The sequence below is a fragment of the Arachis ipaensis genome, chromosome B4, assembly GCF_059453495.1.
Source record: "Arachis ipaensis isolate K30076 ecotype BB chromosome B4, ASM5945349v1, whole genome shotgun sequence".
NCBI classification, from domain to species: domain Eukaryota; kingdom Viridiplantae; phylum Streptophyta; class Magnoliopsida; order Fabales; family Fabaceae; genus Arachis; species Arachis ipaensis.
In genome coordinates this window covers 3947728-3965563 of record NC_142439.1, presented here as the reverse complement: position 1 = coordinate 3965563, position 17836 = coordinate 3947728, and the positions used below count along the sequence as shown (strand labels likewise).

Here is a 17836-nt window from a genome sequence, read left to right as displayed (position 1 = left end):
AACAGAAACCAAATTCCGTCTAAATGACGGTACATAAAATGTCTCTAATAAATCAAAGTAAAATCCACTCATGGAACATAATCTAAAGGTTCCTATAGCTTCAACTGCAACCATATTGCTGTCTGCCACATAGATGTATCTTTCAGCATCACTTGGCGGTCGGGTCCACAGGCAACCCTGCATGGTAACACTTACATGAGTAGTAGCAGTAGAATCTACCCACCAAGTATCAAAAGGTGCATAACTTAAACTAGCCTAAGAACAAACGAAAGTAAGAATTATACCCTTCTTTACACACCACGTGGCATATTTGGTACAATCCTTCTTCATGTGTCCCACCTTCTTACAGAAGAAACAGGTTGAAACTTGATTATGTTTCTTAGCCTTTTTCTGCTGAGAAGGCACATCCGCAGTAGTATCACATTTTCTTTTATACTGAGAAGATGAAGTCATATGAGCACTTTCAATCTTATCTTGTTGTAGCCTCTTTTCTTCTTGCACATAGTGAGATATAAGCTCATTTAAGGACTAAGTGTCCTTCAGAGTCTTCTAACTCACTTTGAATTGCCCAAAGTGTGCAGGGAAAGAAATCAAAATGAAATGCACGAGTAAATTTTCAGACAACTCTAACTTTAGTGCTTTCAATTTTGAAGCAAGATAAGACATTTCCATAATGTACTCCCTTATGTTCCCTTTACCTTTATACCTCATGGAGACAAGTTTGCTCAAAAGACTACTTGCCTCCGCCTTTTCATTCTTAGTAAAGAATTTTTTCACATCCTTTAGGAACTATTTTGCATCTTTATTCTCAGTAATTGAGCCCTGAAACGCCTCAGGAATTGAGCGTTTCATGATCATAATGCTCATTCGATTGGATCTCTCCCACTTCTCTATTTTAACCTCATTGAGGTTTTCTGGAGTGGAAGTGAGTTTCTCCTTTCGAAGAGCTATATCTAGATCCATACAACCGAGGACAATCTCCACGGCATCTTTCCAAACTTTAAAGTTTGAATCATTCAGCATAGGAATACTGCTAATTTGTGCAGAAACATTGGTAGCTAAAGCCATAGTTTCTAGATTAGAACAAATAAACATGCAATAAACATTAATTAAATAATGAGAAAAAATCCATATTGAGATATCTAGAACAACATTAATTTTCAATCTTTGGATAGAAAAATTAACTGTAAGTGATATTCTCATTGCAGTAATCAAATATAGTCAAAATTCATGTCATACATTAAGCCTTTCTTTGGACCGACTTAATGCGCACATGGAAACTTAAACTTCACAACCTATTTATTACCGCATATATTTTCTATTAATTGGCCAAACAATAACCTTCCTTTGGGCCGATTATTGACCGCATAATTAATAGAAAATACACAAAAGTGTGTAATGCTTATTATTTGGCCAAACAATAAACTTCCTTTGGGCCGATTATTGTTCGCATAAATAATAACTATTACTTTTTTTTCTTAATTAGTTACCCAAATATTTATTTACCATTAATATGTGTATGTAATTCGGCCAAATATAGGCCTTCCTTTAGGCTGACCAATATTCGCATGAATTACATATCACCATATTCCTAATGTTTTAGATAAATCAATTTTCACAAAAGAGGCTACTTTGACAGCATAATTTTCAATCAATTTATTCCAAAACTAAATCTTTATAAAATAGGTGGGTATAATAATCTAAATTGTTACTAGTATCCTTATGTAACAATTAAATAATATTTTTATTATTCAAATATTATTAATATGTATACATTAGGGGTGGCAAACGGGCCTAAACCCGCCGGGCTGGCCCGCGTAACCCGCCAAAAAAGGCGGGCCGGGCTAGAAAATTGGGACCGCCAAATAGCAAAAGCCCGTTTAACCCGCACCGCTTAAACCGCTGGTTTTGGCGGGCTTTGGCGGGGCGGGGCGGGCTTCCCCGCCGGGCTTAGTATTTTTTTAGCAAGGGGTATTTTTATAATTTTTTTTACCAAAACCCAACTTCCCCAACCCAACTTACAAGAGAATGAAGATGAAAATTGGGTGTTTTAGATTATGTTTGTTTTGTTTTAGAGACAATATTGTTAATTATGTTTTGGATTATGTTTATTTTGCTTTGGAAACAATATTTATAATTACAAAGACTTTAATGTTTGTGAATACAAAAATTATAATTTGTTTATACTTTTAGAAATTATAATAGTTAAAAGTAAAAAACAAAAGAGATTTTTTATATCTTTATATATATTATTTAATAGTTAAAAAGTAAAAAAAAAAAAAGAGGATATTTGGCGGGCTAGGATTCTGGGACCGCCTCACTAGGCGGGGCGGGACGGGCTTCTGGCGGGGCGAGGCGGATTTCCCCGCTTGTCACCCCTAGTATACATAACTTGGCCAAATATAAATTTCTTTTTGGATCAATTAATATTCGTATAAATAACATATACATATTAATCCTTATATCCTAAAAGATAATCAATTAATTTTTTTATACTAAATTAATGACACACAATTAAATCCAAAAAAATTATAATTCAATAATGCTCGATTGATTTAACAAAAGATGAAAACCGTATATAAATCATTAATTTATGAGCATCATTTTATATAAAAAAAATTAATCAAAACATGCTTAGCTTACATTATACGCACGCAACAAAATATATATATATATATATATATATATATATATATATATATAGCACTATAACTCAAACGACATCCACAATTGTATATATTATATATATGCAACAATATTGACAGGACTATGGAAGAATAGTGTTCATCCATTATATATATAATTTTGCGGTGCGATAATATTAACGTAAGCTACGCAATATTAACGTATACCGAATAAAATAATAATAAAATTAAATATTTTCGATAACCAAATTATAGATGTCTCTTATAACATTTGTTGGAATAAATCAATTTTATTAACTCAGATCATCCATATTGAGTCATCAAAAATATAAATATCATAATGCGAAAGCATACCTGAATTTATAAACATGAATCATATGATCGGAAGAGTTTGGATCTTGTGGTTCTTTTAATCTTCTTCAATCAAAATTTTCTGTATCTCTAAACGGCTGAATTGTGACTCTTTTGATGGGAAAAGAGTAACAAATGCGACTTTGGTATATTGGAGACCGAAACCCTGTAGGCCTATTTATATTTGAGCATGGCACCCATTAAACCCTTAAGCCCCAAATAAAATAGTATCTAAAGTTCAAAAGATAATATATCTAAAATCCAAAAAGATAATTATCTAAGGAACAAAAGATAATATCTGGTTTTATTCTCATTTAATTCCAAATCAAAAGTAATAATGACTTATTCAATTAGTATTTATAACAATAAATGAGATCATCATTATATAAGTCGTTTAATTTAAAATAACATAATTTGTGATTACAATTAATATATGTATTGCTGACAAACAAATTAAAAAATTAAAATAATTTCCTAACACCACAAACCCAAACTAACCTGATTACCTTACATATTAAAAAATAAAAATATAAAATTTATATAATTTTTTTCTAATTCTAATTTCACTTCAACCATCATTAACCTTTTTTTTTCGTTGTAGAATTTTTTTTTCTTTTTCTATAAATTTAATTATAATTCGCTAATTAAGAGAACTGTTCACAGATATGGGTAACCCGATTACCTGTTTAAAATCAGTTCAATCCGATTATATTAGTTTTGGACCCAAAGAATAATCGGATCAAACCACTCTAAATTTTTATCAATCTAATTATATTCGTATCAAATATTTAAATACTTCTGTCATCATTTTTAAATACCAAAATACTTTTTGTCAAAAGTTAATAACTGATTTATAGATGAACAACTAAGTCAAATAACAAATGATATTATAATTAGTAATAAAATTTAATGTTTAAAGTAATTTTACTAGATTGAACCTAAACTTAATAGCTCTTTGGATTAATGTCAAACTAACAAACTTCATCTCAAATTACTTATTAATTGACCAAAAAAAAATCAAAATTGTTAACTTCTTCTAACTATTTGATATCCCATAATATGTTAAATTAGTAAAGAGCACCTCAAATCAAAATTAATAGGATGAATAAACAAAATAAAAAATGTTAACAATAATATATTGACAAAAAATATAATTATTTATGCGACCAAATTTATTTATTATAATTTATCAAGTTAATAAAAATATAATTTTAGTTATTATCGCTAACGTTATTATAGGCTGTTGGATAACTTTCTATTTTAAGTTTTAGATATTCATATATTAATATTAAATTATAAAGTAAAGTTACAAAAATTAAAATAAAGCGTGATGCATAAATTATGTGTACAATTATACAAATATAAAATTTATGTTGATGCATAAATTATTGAAAGTAAATGCACCATATATATAGAGCTTAATTTGTGTTGCACATAAAATAAAATACGAAAATAAATTAATTTTTTTAATATGTATTAATTGCTTAATTTATATTGTTCATGTCTTGACTCAATATTATGGTTCAAGCTTAAATAAGTTAAAATGGTTCAATCTAAATATTGGCTTTCATCACCAAACCGACCTCTTTTTAAGAGGTCGGGCTCGACATAGATACCTCTCTAAAGAGGTTGACACAGAGATGAGCTGACAGATAACACTTATTCAAATAAGTAAATACTTCCAAAATCTCTCATCCCACTTTTAGAAACTATATCTCAACAACCCTAGGATAAAGGGACAGTCATCCACATTTAGAAGTAGAACTACTCTAACGATAGTTATTGGATCACCACTATAAATACACTCCTTAGGTATTTCTAAGTTCCAATATCATTGAACCTGCCTAACCCCTTGCTAACTTAAGTATCGGAATATTTTTACAAGTACCACCCCCACTCTTTTACATATACAACTCGGACGGAGGCTCTCAAGCGCACATAAAGTCGGAGATCCCCTTCCATTGCACTTGGGCCTTTCTTCCAAGCTCAACTCAACCATTTCAGGTTACCCACGTAACATATATAATAATAGAATATGTTAAATTTTCAATAGTAATCATAATTGTCATTTATTAAAAATATAAATTAAAAGTTATAATTAATGTGTTTGTAGTTTTATAAAAAAAATTAATTTTTTAATATATATTAATTGCTTAATAACTCCACCAATACATATATGTTTAACCAAATTAATATAGGATTAAAATAAATTTTTAATGGAATTTTAAAACTTCAAATAATAAAGAAGTATTATAACAGCCACCTACTTTTCTCTTCTCCTCCATATACTTATGGAAAATGCACTTTAGCTGAAGAACCCGATAGTACAAGAAAATTTTACTATATATAGAAACTCAAACTACTTCCATGCATGTAAATACGAACACCCCATGTTGAATTATATACCAATTTATAAATAATGAGACACGTGTGCCAACAAGGATTAGATGCCAAACCTTGTCATCTATGTACATGAGATTTACATAAACAATGTTCCAATAAAAGTTAAGATGCGTGGTCCACACAAGATGTGTCACGTATATGTGAAGAATAATAGATACGTAAAAAGGAACAAAACGTATAGAGTTCTAAAAGGCATCGTAAGTGAGCAAGATTCTTTACTAGGAAATTCACTATAAGACACACTTAACTTGCCGTTTCATTTACAGACAAAAGCAGCATCTTTGTAAACCTCGTTCTCCCTCGCTCAAACTATGCACCACAAGGTCATCGGTAATCCCATTCTTGTGTTACATAAGCATTCCAGAAGTTTCCTATTTTATTATGGTGGAAATTCAAGTGCAGTTCACTTCACGTGAAGTTAATATTTGAGAGTCGTTAGATAATTTGACTGATTTAAGGCTTGGTTTGGTAAAACTTTTCGAAGAGGTGTTTGTGTTTTTTAAAAGCTCAAGCTCCTCATTTTGTGTTTGGTAAATAAAAAAAGATCATGTGCTTGTGCTTGCAGCTTTTAAAAGATAGGGGTACTTTTGAAAGCACCTAAGATAGAACTTTTTAAAGTTGGCTTGTGCTTTTCAAAATTTAAAAGTCTAATATAACCTTATATGTTAACTAATTTTCAAATTTAATGGTTGCATTTATGTCTATTATAGTATTTTTAAATTTTAAAAGTTATTTTACCAAATGCAATTGTTGTTGCTTGTGATTATTAAAAGCAATTTTTAATTTGATTTATCAAACATAAATGCTACAATTTTTAAAAAGCCATCTTTTAAAAGTTAGCTTTTATAAGCTACTTTTGAAAAGTAAAAGCTTTACCAAACTAAACCTTAATTAAATTTTCATCTAACAACTCTCAGATATCAACTCCACGTGAAGTCGACTTCACCTGAATTTTCATCTTTTATTATTTGTTACTGTTCAGCTCTCAAATTGAGAAGAATTATGGCCAGTCCAAAAGCAATTTCTCTAAAGACATACTGATCCATAAAATATGTAATCATAATTATATTCACGTAGAATCTTGTTATATCTCATATAAATTTATTCGAATCTTCTCCAAATTTATTTTTTAAACACTATAAATAAAAGACGTAACATTTACTTAAGATATGTTATCTATCTCTAACTTTTATATCTTTTAAACTATACCAAGACTTGATTTTTTTAAACTTTTTGAAGAGATTTTTATATTTTTGAAAAGTACAAATTTTTTGTTTGTGATTAATAAATAAAGAAGGCAATGTGTGCTTATACTTACAACTTTTAAAAGATAAAAAATACTTTTAAAATAAAGCACGTAAAATAATAAAATAGAATTTTTTTTAAAATTGATTTCTACTTCTCAAAATTAAAATTTATAATAATTTTATATATTAATAAATATCTAAATTTATTTTTATATTTATATTTATTATAATATTTTTAAATTTTAAAAATATCACAATTATTGTTATTTGTAATCATTAAAAAATATTTTTAATTTAATTTATCAAACATATATATTACAGATTTTAAAAAATTTTTTACAGAACTCATTTTGATAAAACTATTTTTAAAAAATAAAAACTAAACAAAGAATTTATTGTAACAACCTTGTCTTTCAATTTTATAAATTTATATTTATGTATATTTATATGTGTTTTACATATTTTTTAAATAAAATAATTAATTCTTAAAATAATCAAATATGTTATAATAAATAAAATAATTAAATTTATTATAGTTAAATAATCAAATTTTTTTACATAATAATTTTTTTATACACTAAATATATATTCTTATATAATGACTAATTTTTTATATACATATAACATAATTGATTCATAATTAATTATGTAATCCTTAGTTGGTTGCATCACTTATTAATTATCTAGCAGAATTGAAAATAAAAATTACCTTCAAACCAAATTAGTTAGACTTGCTTATAATTAATGGTATTTATCAATCAAAATTCAAGGTGACTACTCCAATTTACTTTATCACTTTATTGAGTTTATTCATTTTTGAAATTGAAAAAACTTGGAAACAATTTAATTTTTTTAATATTTCTTTCCCTTTCTGCAATAACAATTCGAATCATGAATTCTTCTTCATTCTTTATCTTTTTAAATTGATGATTGTTTATTAAAATAATATTTGTTCATTGATCAATAAAATATATAGATCAGACAAAATAATATTTTAAATATGAGTTGCATAGTCACCCAAAAAAAAAATATATGAGTTGCATAAAGCCATAAACTAGCATCTTTTAAATTTAAAAATTGAGCCACTGGTTAGAAAAATATATATACATGAGTTTCAAAGTACAAAAACTATATATTATATATTGAGAAAAGTTAAAAGGTCATTGATGACAAGTCATCTTATACTAGTTTCACAAGTATTTTTCATTTGTTTCATTAGATTTTATGCACTTTCTTGCACAATAAGTAAGTGGTTGGAGTGGAATTTCATAATTATGTTGATTCAATCAAACATCATTTATTTTGTACAAAATTATGAGATTTATGCAAGAATTAAGTGATTATTATGAATGATGCAAATTTTTATGATTTTGGTGAGGCTTTGATGGTGTGTTTGATTAATGGCAGGTAAAAAGATGATGAAGAGAAAAAGCAAAGAAACAGGGTGCAGGTGAACGCCACGTTCACCCGTGACGCGCACACGCACTAGGCGCTTAAACGCGGAGTAACATGTTGGAGATCCACGCGTACGCACGCATGGCGCGCACGCACGGATTGAGGATCAACGTTCACCAACAACGAACGCTACGTTCATTTTGAGTGAACGCCTGCGATACTTTCAGAATTTGAATTTGAGATTGGTCACCGATGCGCACGCGTGTATGGCGCGCACGCGTCGATGTGATATTATGGGAGATTGGCGCAGACGCGTACGTGATGCCAAGGCGCAGAAGTGAAGTTTCATCATCCACGCGCACGCGCAAAGGGAGCGTATGCGTAAGGAGCGTTCATGGCGCAAACGTAGCGTTCGGTTAATGAACGCTGCCAAGGGACGCGCACGCAGATGGTACGCACACGTGTCGATGGGAAAAAGCGCAAGGGACGCATATGCACTAAGGACGCGCACGCGTCGGTGAAAGAACGCTACGTTCAGTTCGAGAACGCTACGTTCACCTGATGCTGCATGGAATTACCATTTCGGACCTACTTCATCAGAAAGCCAACAAGCCCACTCCAAGCACCGAAGGACTGAATTAGAAAGTGTATAAAGAAGAGATCTTTTTTTGGGGGCTAGAGGCTCTCTTTTAGTTTTTAATTTTTCAGAATTTAGAATTGAGATCAGATCTGAATTTTCCTGTCTGTTTTGCTTTCTCCTTTCTGCAACTTTTATTCTTCTGTTTTGGGTCTTGAACTTGGGTTGAAGAATTCTACTGAATTTCTTCATCTGAGAATCATCTCTCACTTTTCTTTTTATATAGTTCTTAGAATTGAAGATCTGATCATAGTTAACTTCTTGTTTTACTTTTCTTCTGCAATTTCTCGATTCTGTCTTGTTAAGAGAGCGTTTGAGATCAAATTTTCATTATGTTTTTATTATTCTACTGCAATTATTAATTTCTGTTTATATTCTATTTTGGTTCTTCTTAAATTTTCTATTTCTGTTTTAGTACTGAAGTGATCTAATTTCTAAGTTTTGTCATCTGAGAGTTCTTTTATTCACTGTTACATTTTTCAGTTGTGTTTTGATTCCATTTACCCAAATTCCTTTATTCTTCATGCAATTTAAGTTTCCTGTCAATTTAAATTTAGCAATTTAAATTCCTTGCACTTTAAGTTTCAGTTATTTACCTTTCTTGCAATTTAAGTTTCAACGCTTTTAATTTCTTGCACTCTAAGTTTCTGTAATTTATTTTTTCTGCACTTTAAGATTCGGCCAATTTCAATTCTGCACTTTAATTTCCTTGCAATTTTACTTCTGTTGATCAAATTTCACCCAAATCATCAAATATTCGCTTAACTAAATTTATCACCATACTAAAGTTGCTCAATCCATCGATCCCTGTGGGATCGACCTCACTCCTGTGAGTTATTACTACTTGATGCGACCCGGTACACTTGCCGGTGAGTTTTGTGTGAAATCATTTTTCCCTCATCAGTCATCAAAATTTTTTTGTTATTAATTAATTGTTAATATTTAAAAGTATAGGACAAAAATATGTTGTTGAATTACTAAACTAAAAAAATTAAACGAAAAAAATTTAATTAATGACTAAATAATGAAAAAAAACTAATAAATTTTAATAATTTGTTAATTTTTTTATATATATTTCCATAATTTTCTATGATGAGATCATTGATAAGGACTGAAATGGTTGTTTTTTACACCCTATTATTATATTGCCATATATATGGAGCGATGATGGTATATCCACAGCATATGCATTGTAAAAAAATTTAATTTTGATGTCTTTCACGGTGTAATTGTTTTTTATAGTATAATTATAATTATTTTTATTAATAAAATGTTATGTAATTAGATACATATATAAAATAGTTTTAGACTAATAATATATCAAAATTAAATTTAAGATAAAATATATTTTTTGTCTTTGAAGCACAAAAGTTTTAAAAATATCACTAAGTTTTATTTTGTTTTAATTTTATCCTAAAAGTTTTCGATTTGCATCAAATATACCATTGACAGCTAAATTTTCAAAAAATTTAAGATCAATCTAACAATAATGCATAAAAATTATGCTTGATTTGCTTGTGTTGAGGGGTTGTTCTTATGAAATTATTATTGAATCGGTCTTAAATTTTTTGAAAAATTAGTCGTTATGGATATATTTGATACAAATCGAAAATTTTTGAAACAAAATTGAAATAAAATAAAACTTAATTTTTTTTTTTAAATTTTTGTCAAACTTCAAAGAGAAAAAATATACTTTACTCTTAAATTTATATTATATGGTTGGTAGCTTAGAAAGTAGCCACTAGGATAGAATCCTACATTATAAGGAAGATAGGCCAATCATTTGGTATAGTTGTTTCCTCTCATTATTATTGTCATAGTAAGAATTTTAGTTGAGAGGATGAGTATGTCATTTTCCTTGGCACCAAAGCCTTATTCTTCCTCCATCACTTGTTGTAGGAGATTTGGTGGTATAAGGTCAGAAGTTGTGGCAGTTATGGTGGCTCCAAAACAAAGAAGAAGAGAATTATTAGGAGAAAGTAGTGGTACGGTAATAATGTTTCCTCATCATTTGTCAAAACAGGGTGTTCCTCTTGCTGATTTGCATGTGCACGAGGTTGTTGAGTGGCAGTGTCAAAATGGTAATTTTGGCACCACTACTAAGCCGCGGTTTGAGCCTTGTTTTCTCAACGATGGATATGAAATGTGTAGGAAGATTTGTAAGGAATATGCTAAGACCTTCTATCTAGGTAACTAATCATAATTAATATCCGGTGAAAACTCAGATACAGTCAACTTTACATGAAGTTGATAGTTGGGAGTCGTTAGATGATTTGACTGATTTGACTAAATTTTGATCTAACAACTCTTAACTATCAACTTCAGGTGAAGACGTGAAGTCGATTGTACCTAAATTTTTATCTTAATATCCTCTACTCCAATTTCCTCAATAATGCTAATAAGATGATTATTTGCTTTTCTTTCTTGCTTTTGGGCTCTTGGCAACTCAGGGGAAAAATCCTCTAAAATAATGATAAAAATCGTAAAATGATAAAATAAAGCATTACTCACGGTTGAATTTGTAATTCTTATTATATTTAAATTTAATATTTTTAATTTAAAAGTGATTAAATTTTTATTTTCTATCATACTGTCATTTTTTCAAAAATTTAAATTTATAGAAGAAAACCAAATGAATGATTATTTATATTTCTAACATGTCCCTTTAAATGAGAGTTTTTTTTTTGGAGTTCACTTTATAATACTATTTTTTTCAAAAATTTAAATTGATAAAAAAAGATAACATAAATAAATATTTTTTTAATATTTTTTTATTTTATCAACTTTTCTTACTTTAAAATTTTTTTTATTCTTGTGACGGATTTTAATATTGTATTTGTCTTGTTCTATTTTTCCTATACTTTAATTTAAGAAGCCATATTACATAGTAATCAGTTTTATAGGAAATATAATTAATGTAATTAAAAGTTATTATTTATCAAAACAATTTTATATAATAGAAACTTGTAGTGTAAATAATCAAGATTTTAAATTTTAATTATGGTCGAGGATACAGTCATAATTGCAATCATCACAATATTATCACTATGGCTTAGTTTAGATAAAAAATTTAATTAAGTTCCTTTTGAAAAAAAATGTTAAACAATAAATATTTATATTAAAAATAATTTATAAATAAGTTATTTTATTTTTGATATTTTAGTCTTAAAAGTATTTATTTTAAAAGAAGAATGATAAAAAAATTTTATTATAAAAAAAGTAATTTTTTTTAACTTCTCCATAAATATTTAAATAATTTTTTAAAAAATTACACTAAATAATAATACTATAACTTTTCATAGTTAGTGAGACCATATTATTCTTTGTTTGAACAGGAACTTTGCTTATGACACAAGAAAGACAAAAAGCTATATGGGCGATTTATGGTAAGTACGTAACCAAACCCAGAAGAAATTAAAGATGATGATGAATATAATTTTCTAGCCCATAATTTATGAGTATTAATGTTATTTGCGAGACAAATAAACATATGTATCGTTAAAGTTCTTGAATGAATAAAAGAAAGTGTATTTTTTTAATGGTAGATACTCTAATGAAGATTTTATAATTGTGTTTATATAAAAATATTTTATTTTGATCATTGGATGATAGATTTTAGTAGGAGTGAGCACGGGTAGCGGGTACCCGATTACCCGTCTAAATCCGAACCGAACCATTTAAATTGGTTCTGGAACCAACGGGTAATCGAGTTCAACTTGAACCCAACCGATGACCTTTGTTACTGATTGGTTCGGGTATCGATTCTAGGGGTGCGGAACCCGAACCAACCCGTGAACCCAATCATATATTAATTAAATAAAAAAAATAAAAATATGGCTTTTAGTGAGTTTTGCAATTCGTAACCCTAACACTTTGAAAACTAGACAAATATTTTCGTTACCCTTTTGTATTTAGCTTCTAATGTTTAGATTTTAATGTGTTTTGATTTTAGCTTCTTTAAAAGATTATTCACTAGACTTTTGTATTTAACTTCTAATATTTCTATTGCACTTTTGTATTTCCATTAGACAAAGATTATTCACTATTAATATATTTGGATTTTAATGAGTTTAGTTTTTAATGTATTTGGTGTTTAACATGTTTGGATTATTTCTATTGATGTTACATGTTTATTGTACTTGTTGAATTTTTAAGATAAAAATTTGGTTTTTTTTTAACGAATTTCAAAGTCATCGGATATCCAATTACCCGAACCGAACCAATCCGTTCTTAATCGATTTGGTTTGGTTCCGGTACATGTACAAAAAAACATAAATTCGAACCAAACCGAACCAATTATATTTTGATCGGTTCGATTCTAATTTTATCTTAAACCCGAACCAAACCGACCCGTACTCATCCCTAGATTTTAGAATTTGATTTTTATATACTATAAAAGTGTTACTTTTGTTATAGTGTAGCAAAATAAAAATGATCATAAAAAGATATTTTTAACATCTTTATTGAAGTAGTTAACATTAGTGTATCAAATCAAATAAAAATCTTCTATTGGAACTTGGAAGTATAATGATTGAATGCATGAGTATGTATCAGTTTGGTGCAGGAGGACGGATGAATTGGTTGATGGACCGAATGCAGATTACATGAAGAGCTGTGGTGTTCTTGATAGGTGGGAAGAGAGATTGCATGATATTTTCAATGGAAGACCCTATGATTTGCTTGATGCTGCTCTCACTGATACAATCTCCAACTTTCCCTTGGATATTAAGGTACCTAAATCATTATTAGTAATAATATTACTTCACTACATCAGAATCTAATTCTTTCTTTACCTATATCATGATTTTAAATTGCAATCACAAAGATTTATGGTAGTAAAATATGCGTAACTGAAAAAAATACACTCGACTTATTTGGTATCGATAAAAATGCTCCTAAATTTTGTTATCGACAAAAATGTTTTTGAATTTTTGCCGTATTTTTAAATAATTTAAAAATATTTTTGTCAACAGTAAAATTCAAAAATATTTTTGTCAATGTCAAAATAATTTACGTACATTTTTTATGTCTAGTTAATATTTAGTCAATAATCTGTACCTTAAATAAAAAATTTTAATAACTATAACTTCTAATAATATGAAAATATAACTAAAAGTATTGATTATATTGTATTTTAAATTGTATTCTTATATTTCTCGCTAGCATATGTCAACGTAAGTATAGTATATGAATACAATATAGTTTGTTTGAACATTAAAAAGTAAGTATTTTTCATTGAACTCAATAAGTAATTCTAAAAGTAGTAGAGAAAAAACATTTAAATTTTGATTTGGTTTTTATTTTTATTTTTCTTTTAAACTAAAATTTTATGTTGAAGCAATTAAAAAAGTGGTATAAATAAATTAAACATAAACCAATCATTCACGAAATAAATCCTTTTAATTTTATGTAAAACATTTATATCATGTATGTTTCATCTTTTAACATTCACTCTCTTTTATATAAAATATCATATTTTTATTAGACCTTTCTAATCGATGATAAGAGATTACACATAACTAACTTATGTGAAAATCTTTCATTACTAAATAATGGCTAATTAATAATATAATTATGCCACTTTTTAATTTACATATTGAAAAAATGTTGGTGTTATACATTGTTATTGGTTCATTGTGTGTTATTTTAGGGTGTGAAATTTAAAAAACAGTTAGAAACAAATCAGATCATTCGATTTAGGGATGCCACAAATTGAAAAGTAGATATTGAGCTTCTAATTTTTTTTATTTTTTAAAATTTCAAAATTGACCCACCAATTTCTCTATCTTTAAAAAAAAACCTCAAATTGGAGCCTCCAATTTGCAACCTTCTAAATTTGAATTTGTCATTCTACAAATCAGAGTTTCCATTTTCCATACCTCCGAGAAACAATTTGTATTTTCAAATTAAAAAAAAAAATCATTTTTATATTATTTAAAAACACACCCATCATCTATATTTATGGATAACACATTCTCCAAAAACATAACAAAAAAAATTAACCTAATGATGGAGCCTTAATTAAATTAAACTTTTTATTTTTTGGTATGACAGCCTTTCAGGGACATGATAGAAGGTATGAGAATGGATACAAAGAAAACAAGATACAAAAACTTCCAAGAATTATATCTGTACTGCTACTATGTGGCTGGAACTGTTGGATTAATGAGTGTTCCAATAATGGGTATTGCACCCGAATCTATCATCCCTCCTCAAAGTGTATATGATTCAGCACTCTCTCTTGGGATTGGAAATCAATTAACAAACATTCTTAGGGATGTGGGTGAAGAGTAAGTTTCTGTATTTCGTCTCTTTTGATTGTTAAATCAACATTTTCTTAATTTAACGAGTTGAGAACTTGTTTTAGTGCAACAAGAGGTAGAGTGTACCTTCCACAAGATGAATTGGCGCAGTTTGGATTGTGTGAAGAAGATATATTCGCAAGAAAGGTAAGTGAAAGTTGGAGAGAGTTCATGAAAGAGCAGATTATGAGAGCAAGATTCTACTTCAATTTGTCCGAACAAGGAGCTTCTCAGCTTCATAAGGCTAGCCGTTGGCCGGTACGTATACCAATTATACTTCTTTTTTATTTTATAAATTCAAACCATTTTCAAATGTTTTGAGATAAAGTTAAACTTGATTTAGTAAAATTTTCGAAGTAACTTATTACAATTGACTTCTTAAAATATAGTTTTTTAAAAATTACAATGTTTATGGGTGATAAATCTATCTAAAGACTATAAGAAGAAGAGAGAGATATATTATTCCATGCATTACATTATAGAAGTAGTGATAAATATTAGGGGTAAGGATTGTTTTAGTTCCTAATGTTTAGGGTCAGAATCGAAATTATTCCTAACGTAATTTTTTATTTAGAATCGCTCCAAACGTTTTATTTCGTATTAAAATCGTCATTTTTAATAAAATTTTTAATTTTATTATTAAATTACCCTTATTTTAATAAAAAAATTATAAAATAAAGAAAAAGAAAACAGCGCGCGCGCGGGGGTGGGGAAGGAAAGGGGAAAGGATGGGGGAGGGAAAGGGGAAAGGGGAAAGGGGAAGGGGGAAGGGGGGAGGGGGGATGACATCGGCGAAGCTTGGAACTGCCGTCGCAGAGCTCGCTAGGGAGAGAGGAGACGCGAGTTAGAGAGAGAGCTCGCCGCCACTTCGCGTTCTCGCTGCTGCACCTCCCCACTTCTGCTTCTGTTTCGGCTTCTGCTTCTTGCTTTGCCTTCTGCTTCTGCTTCTACTTCAGCTGCTGCTTCTGCTTTTGTTTGAATTTCTGCTTCCGATTTTGTTTTTTATGTCTGCTTCTGCTTCTGCTTCTAATTCTGATTTTGATTTGTTATTTTCTGATTTTATTGTTATTGTAGGTTGATTTTGTTGTTGAATTTGATGTTGTTTCTGAATTTGAATAATATGTTATTGTTGGTGTTCTTGAATCTGATTTGGTATTTGGTAGGAGCAAGGGAGGTAGTGGTGGTGGTGATAAAAGTGATGGTGGTGATAAAAGTGATGGTGGTGGAGGATATTTTTTTTTTCCATAAAAAGTCAAAAGAACGATTTTAAAATCAAATACAACATTAAGGATGATTCTAAATAAAAAATTACATCAAGGACGGTTTCGATTCTAATCCTAAACATTATGGACCAAAATAATACTTATCCTAAATATTACAACTATGTTACGTATACACTAAAATTAGTTATCAGTATAAAATATATGTTGAAATATAAATACGCATTAAAAATAAATTAAATCATATATGTATTATATATAAATATATTGATAACTGATTTTAGCGACTGATTTTAGTATACAAACAACATTTTAGTAAAGAAAAATGTTACTTGTCCTTTAAATTTTCAGTCTTTAGTCAACTTTTTTATTTAAATAATATTATTTAATTAATTTAAATATCCACTTTTATAGAAAGTTATTTATTTTTTTATAAAAAAATATTTATTTTTTAGTTTTTTTCTTCTAAAGATCGAATAATAGACAATTTTTAAAAAATATCTAATTGTATTGTTTTGTAAATATTATTGCATTACATAGCTATATATAGTATGCTCACTTTGACTGAGATATTTAGAGTAACTAACATAACGGACTAATCTTATGGTTGTAACTAATCATAACGGCTAGTATCCCCATATATATATATATATATATATCATCCTACAAAGACAATAAATCCGATAGTGCACAAGCAACAACATAATATTTGGTAAAAGAGAAAAATTGAGGGTGAGCAATTTTTTTTTTGGTATTTAAACGGAAATAAAGCCCAAAATTACAAGACACTAATCAACCGGAATAAAAAAGTCCCTCTATAATCATCAAACAAAATTTGTCTCAAAGGTGCTGGTGGCACATCAATAAAATTGAAACCTGGGTTAGCAATTTTAATTGATATTGGCAAGTACTTTTGAGCAGTAATCCAACACTTTGAGCCCAGCAATTCAATACTATATTTTTTGGCCAATAATATTTTGCTTCATGTATTATTATTTTCAGGTTTGGTCCTCATTAATATTATACCGTAAGATCTTGGATGCAATTGAAGACAACGATTACGACAATCTGACGAAACGAGCTTACGTTGGACGAACCAAGAAGTTTCTGATGTTGCCTCTTGCTTACAAACGATCTCTCTCAAGTCCCAACACCAATTTGATCCCTCGTTACCAACGCTAATATTGCAATTCTATTAGTTGTGAAAATAATAATAAAAAAAATTGATACTGCAATAGCAACACCAAATTTGTACAGAAAAAAGAGAAGAGAAAAAAAACAAGAGGACCAAGCTAATTGCATTGGCTTCCTTGTACAAATCGTAGGTCTTGTACAAATGTGAAATATCTAAGATGGGAATTCAAATATCTACAAAATAGAAAAGTGAAAATGTTGTTCTCGAATCATTGTGGAAGAAAAACAATATGTATATGTATGTGTGTCTTTTTCCCTATTTTTCTAATAAATCTGAAATAAATAAACCTGTGGGATGCTTTACAAGTTCATTAAACAATAAAATCAAAATATGCGCTGCTTCAGGTACGTTGATTACACGCGCTATATAACATCGCGCGTATATCTAACTACCAGATTTAAAATATTTCTTTCCTTTTTCGTTTTCGTTATTTTGAGATTT

At 28.8% G+C, this 17836-nt stretch overlaps 1 protein-coding gene across 1 annotated transcript; it reads left to right on the top strand.

The window, feature by feature from the left end:
* The first annotated feature begins 10518 nt into the window (after window positions 1-10518).
* On the top strand, window positions 10519-17382 carry LOC107638455 (phytoene synthase 2, chloroplastic-like). Its single transcript, XM_016341737.3, has 6 exons — window positions 10519-10867; window positions 12014-12064; window positions 13233-13408; window positions 14733-14968; window positions 15046-15238; window positions 17203-17382. Exons 1-6 carry the CDS (start codon window positions 10519-10521, stop codon window positions 17380-17382), a joined length of 1185 nt encoding a protein of 394 aa, XP_016197223.1.
* Window positions 17383-17836: the final 454 nt, after the last annotated feature.

Bases quoted from the DNA above. Each gene is read 5' to 3' on its own strand.
- LOC107638455 (XM_016341737.3), top strand. From the start codon at position 10,519: ATGAGTATGTCATTTTCCTTGGCACCAAAGCCTTATTCTTCCTCCATC. The intron at 12,065-13,232 runs GTAAGTACGTAA...AGTATGTATCAG, and splicing joins AGCTATATGGGCGATTTATG to TTTGGTGCAGGAGGACGGAT. The intron at 14,969-15,045 runs GTAAGTTTCTGT...AACTTGTTTTAG, and splicing joins CTTAGGGATGTGGGTGAAGA to TGCAACAAGAGGTAGAGTGT.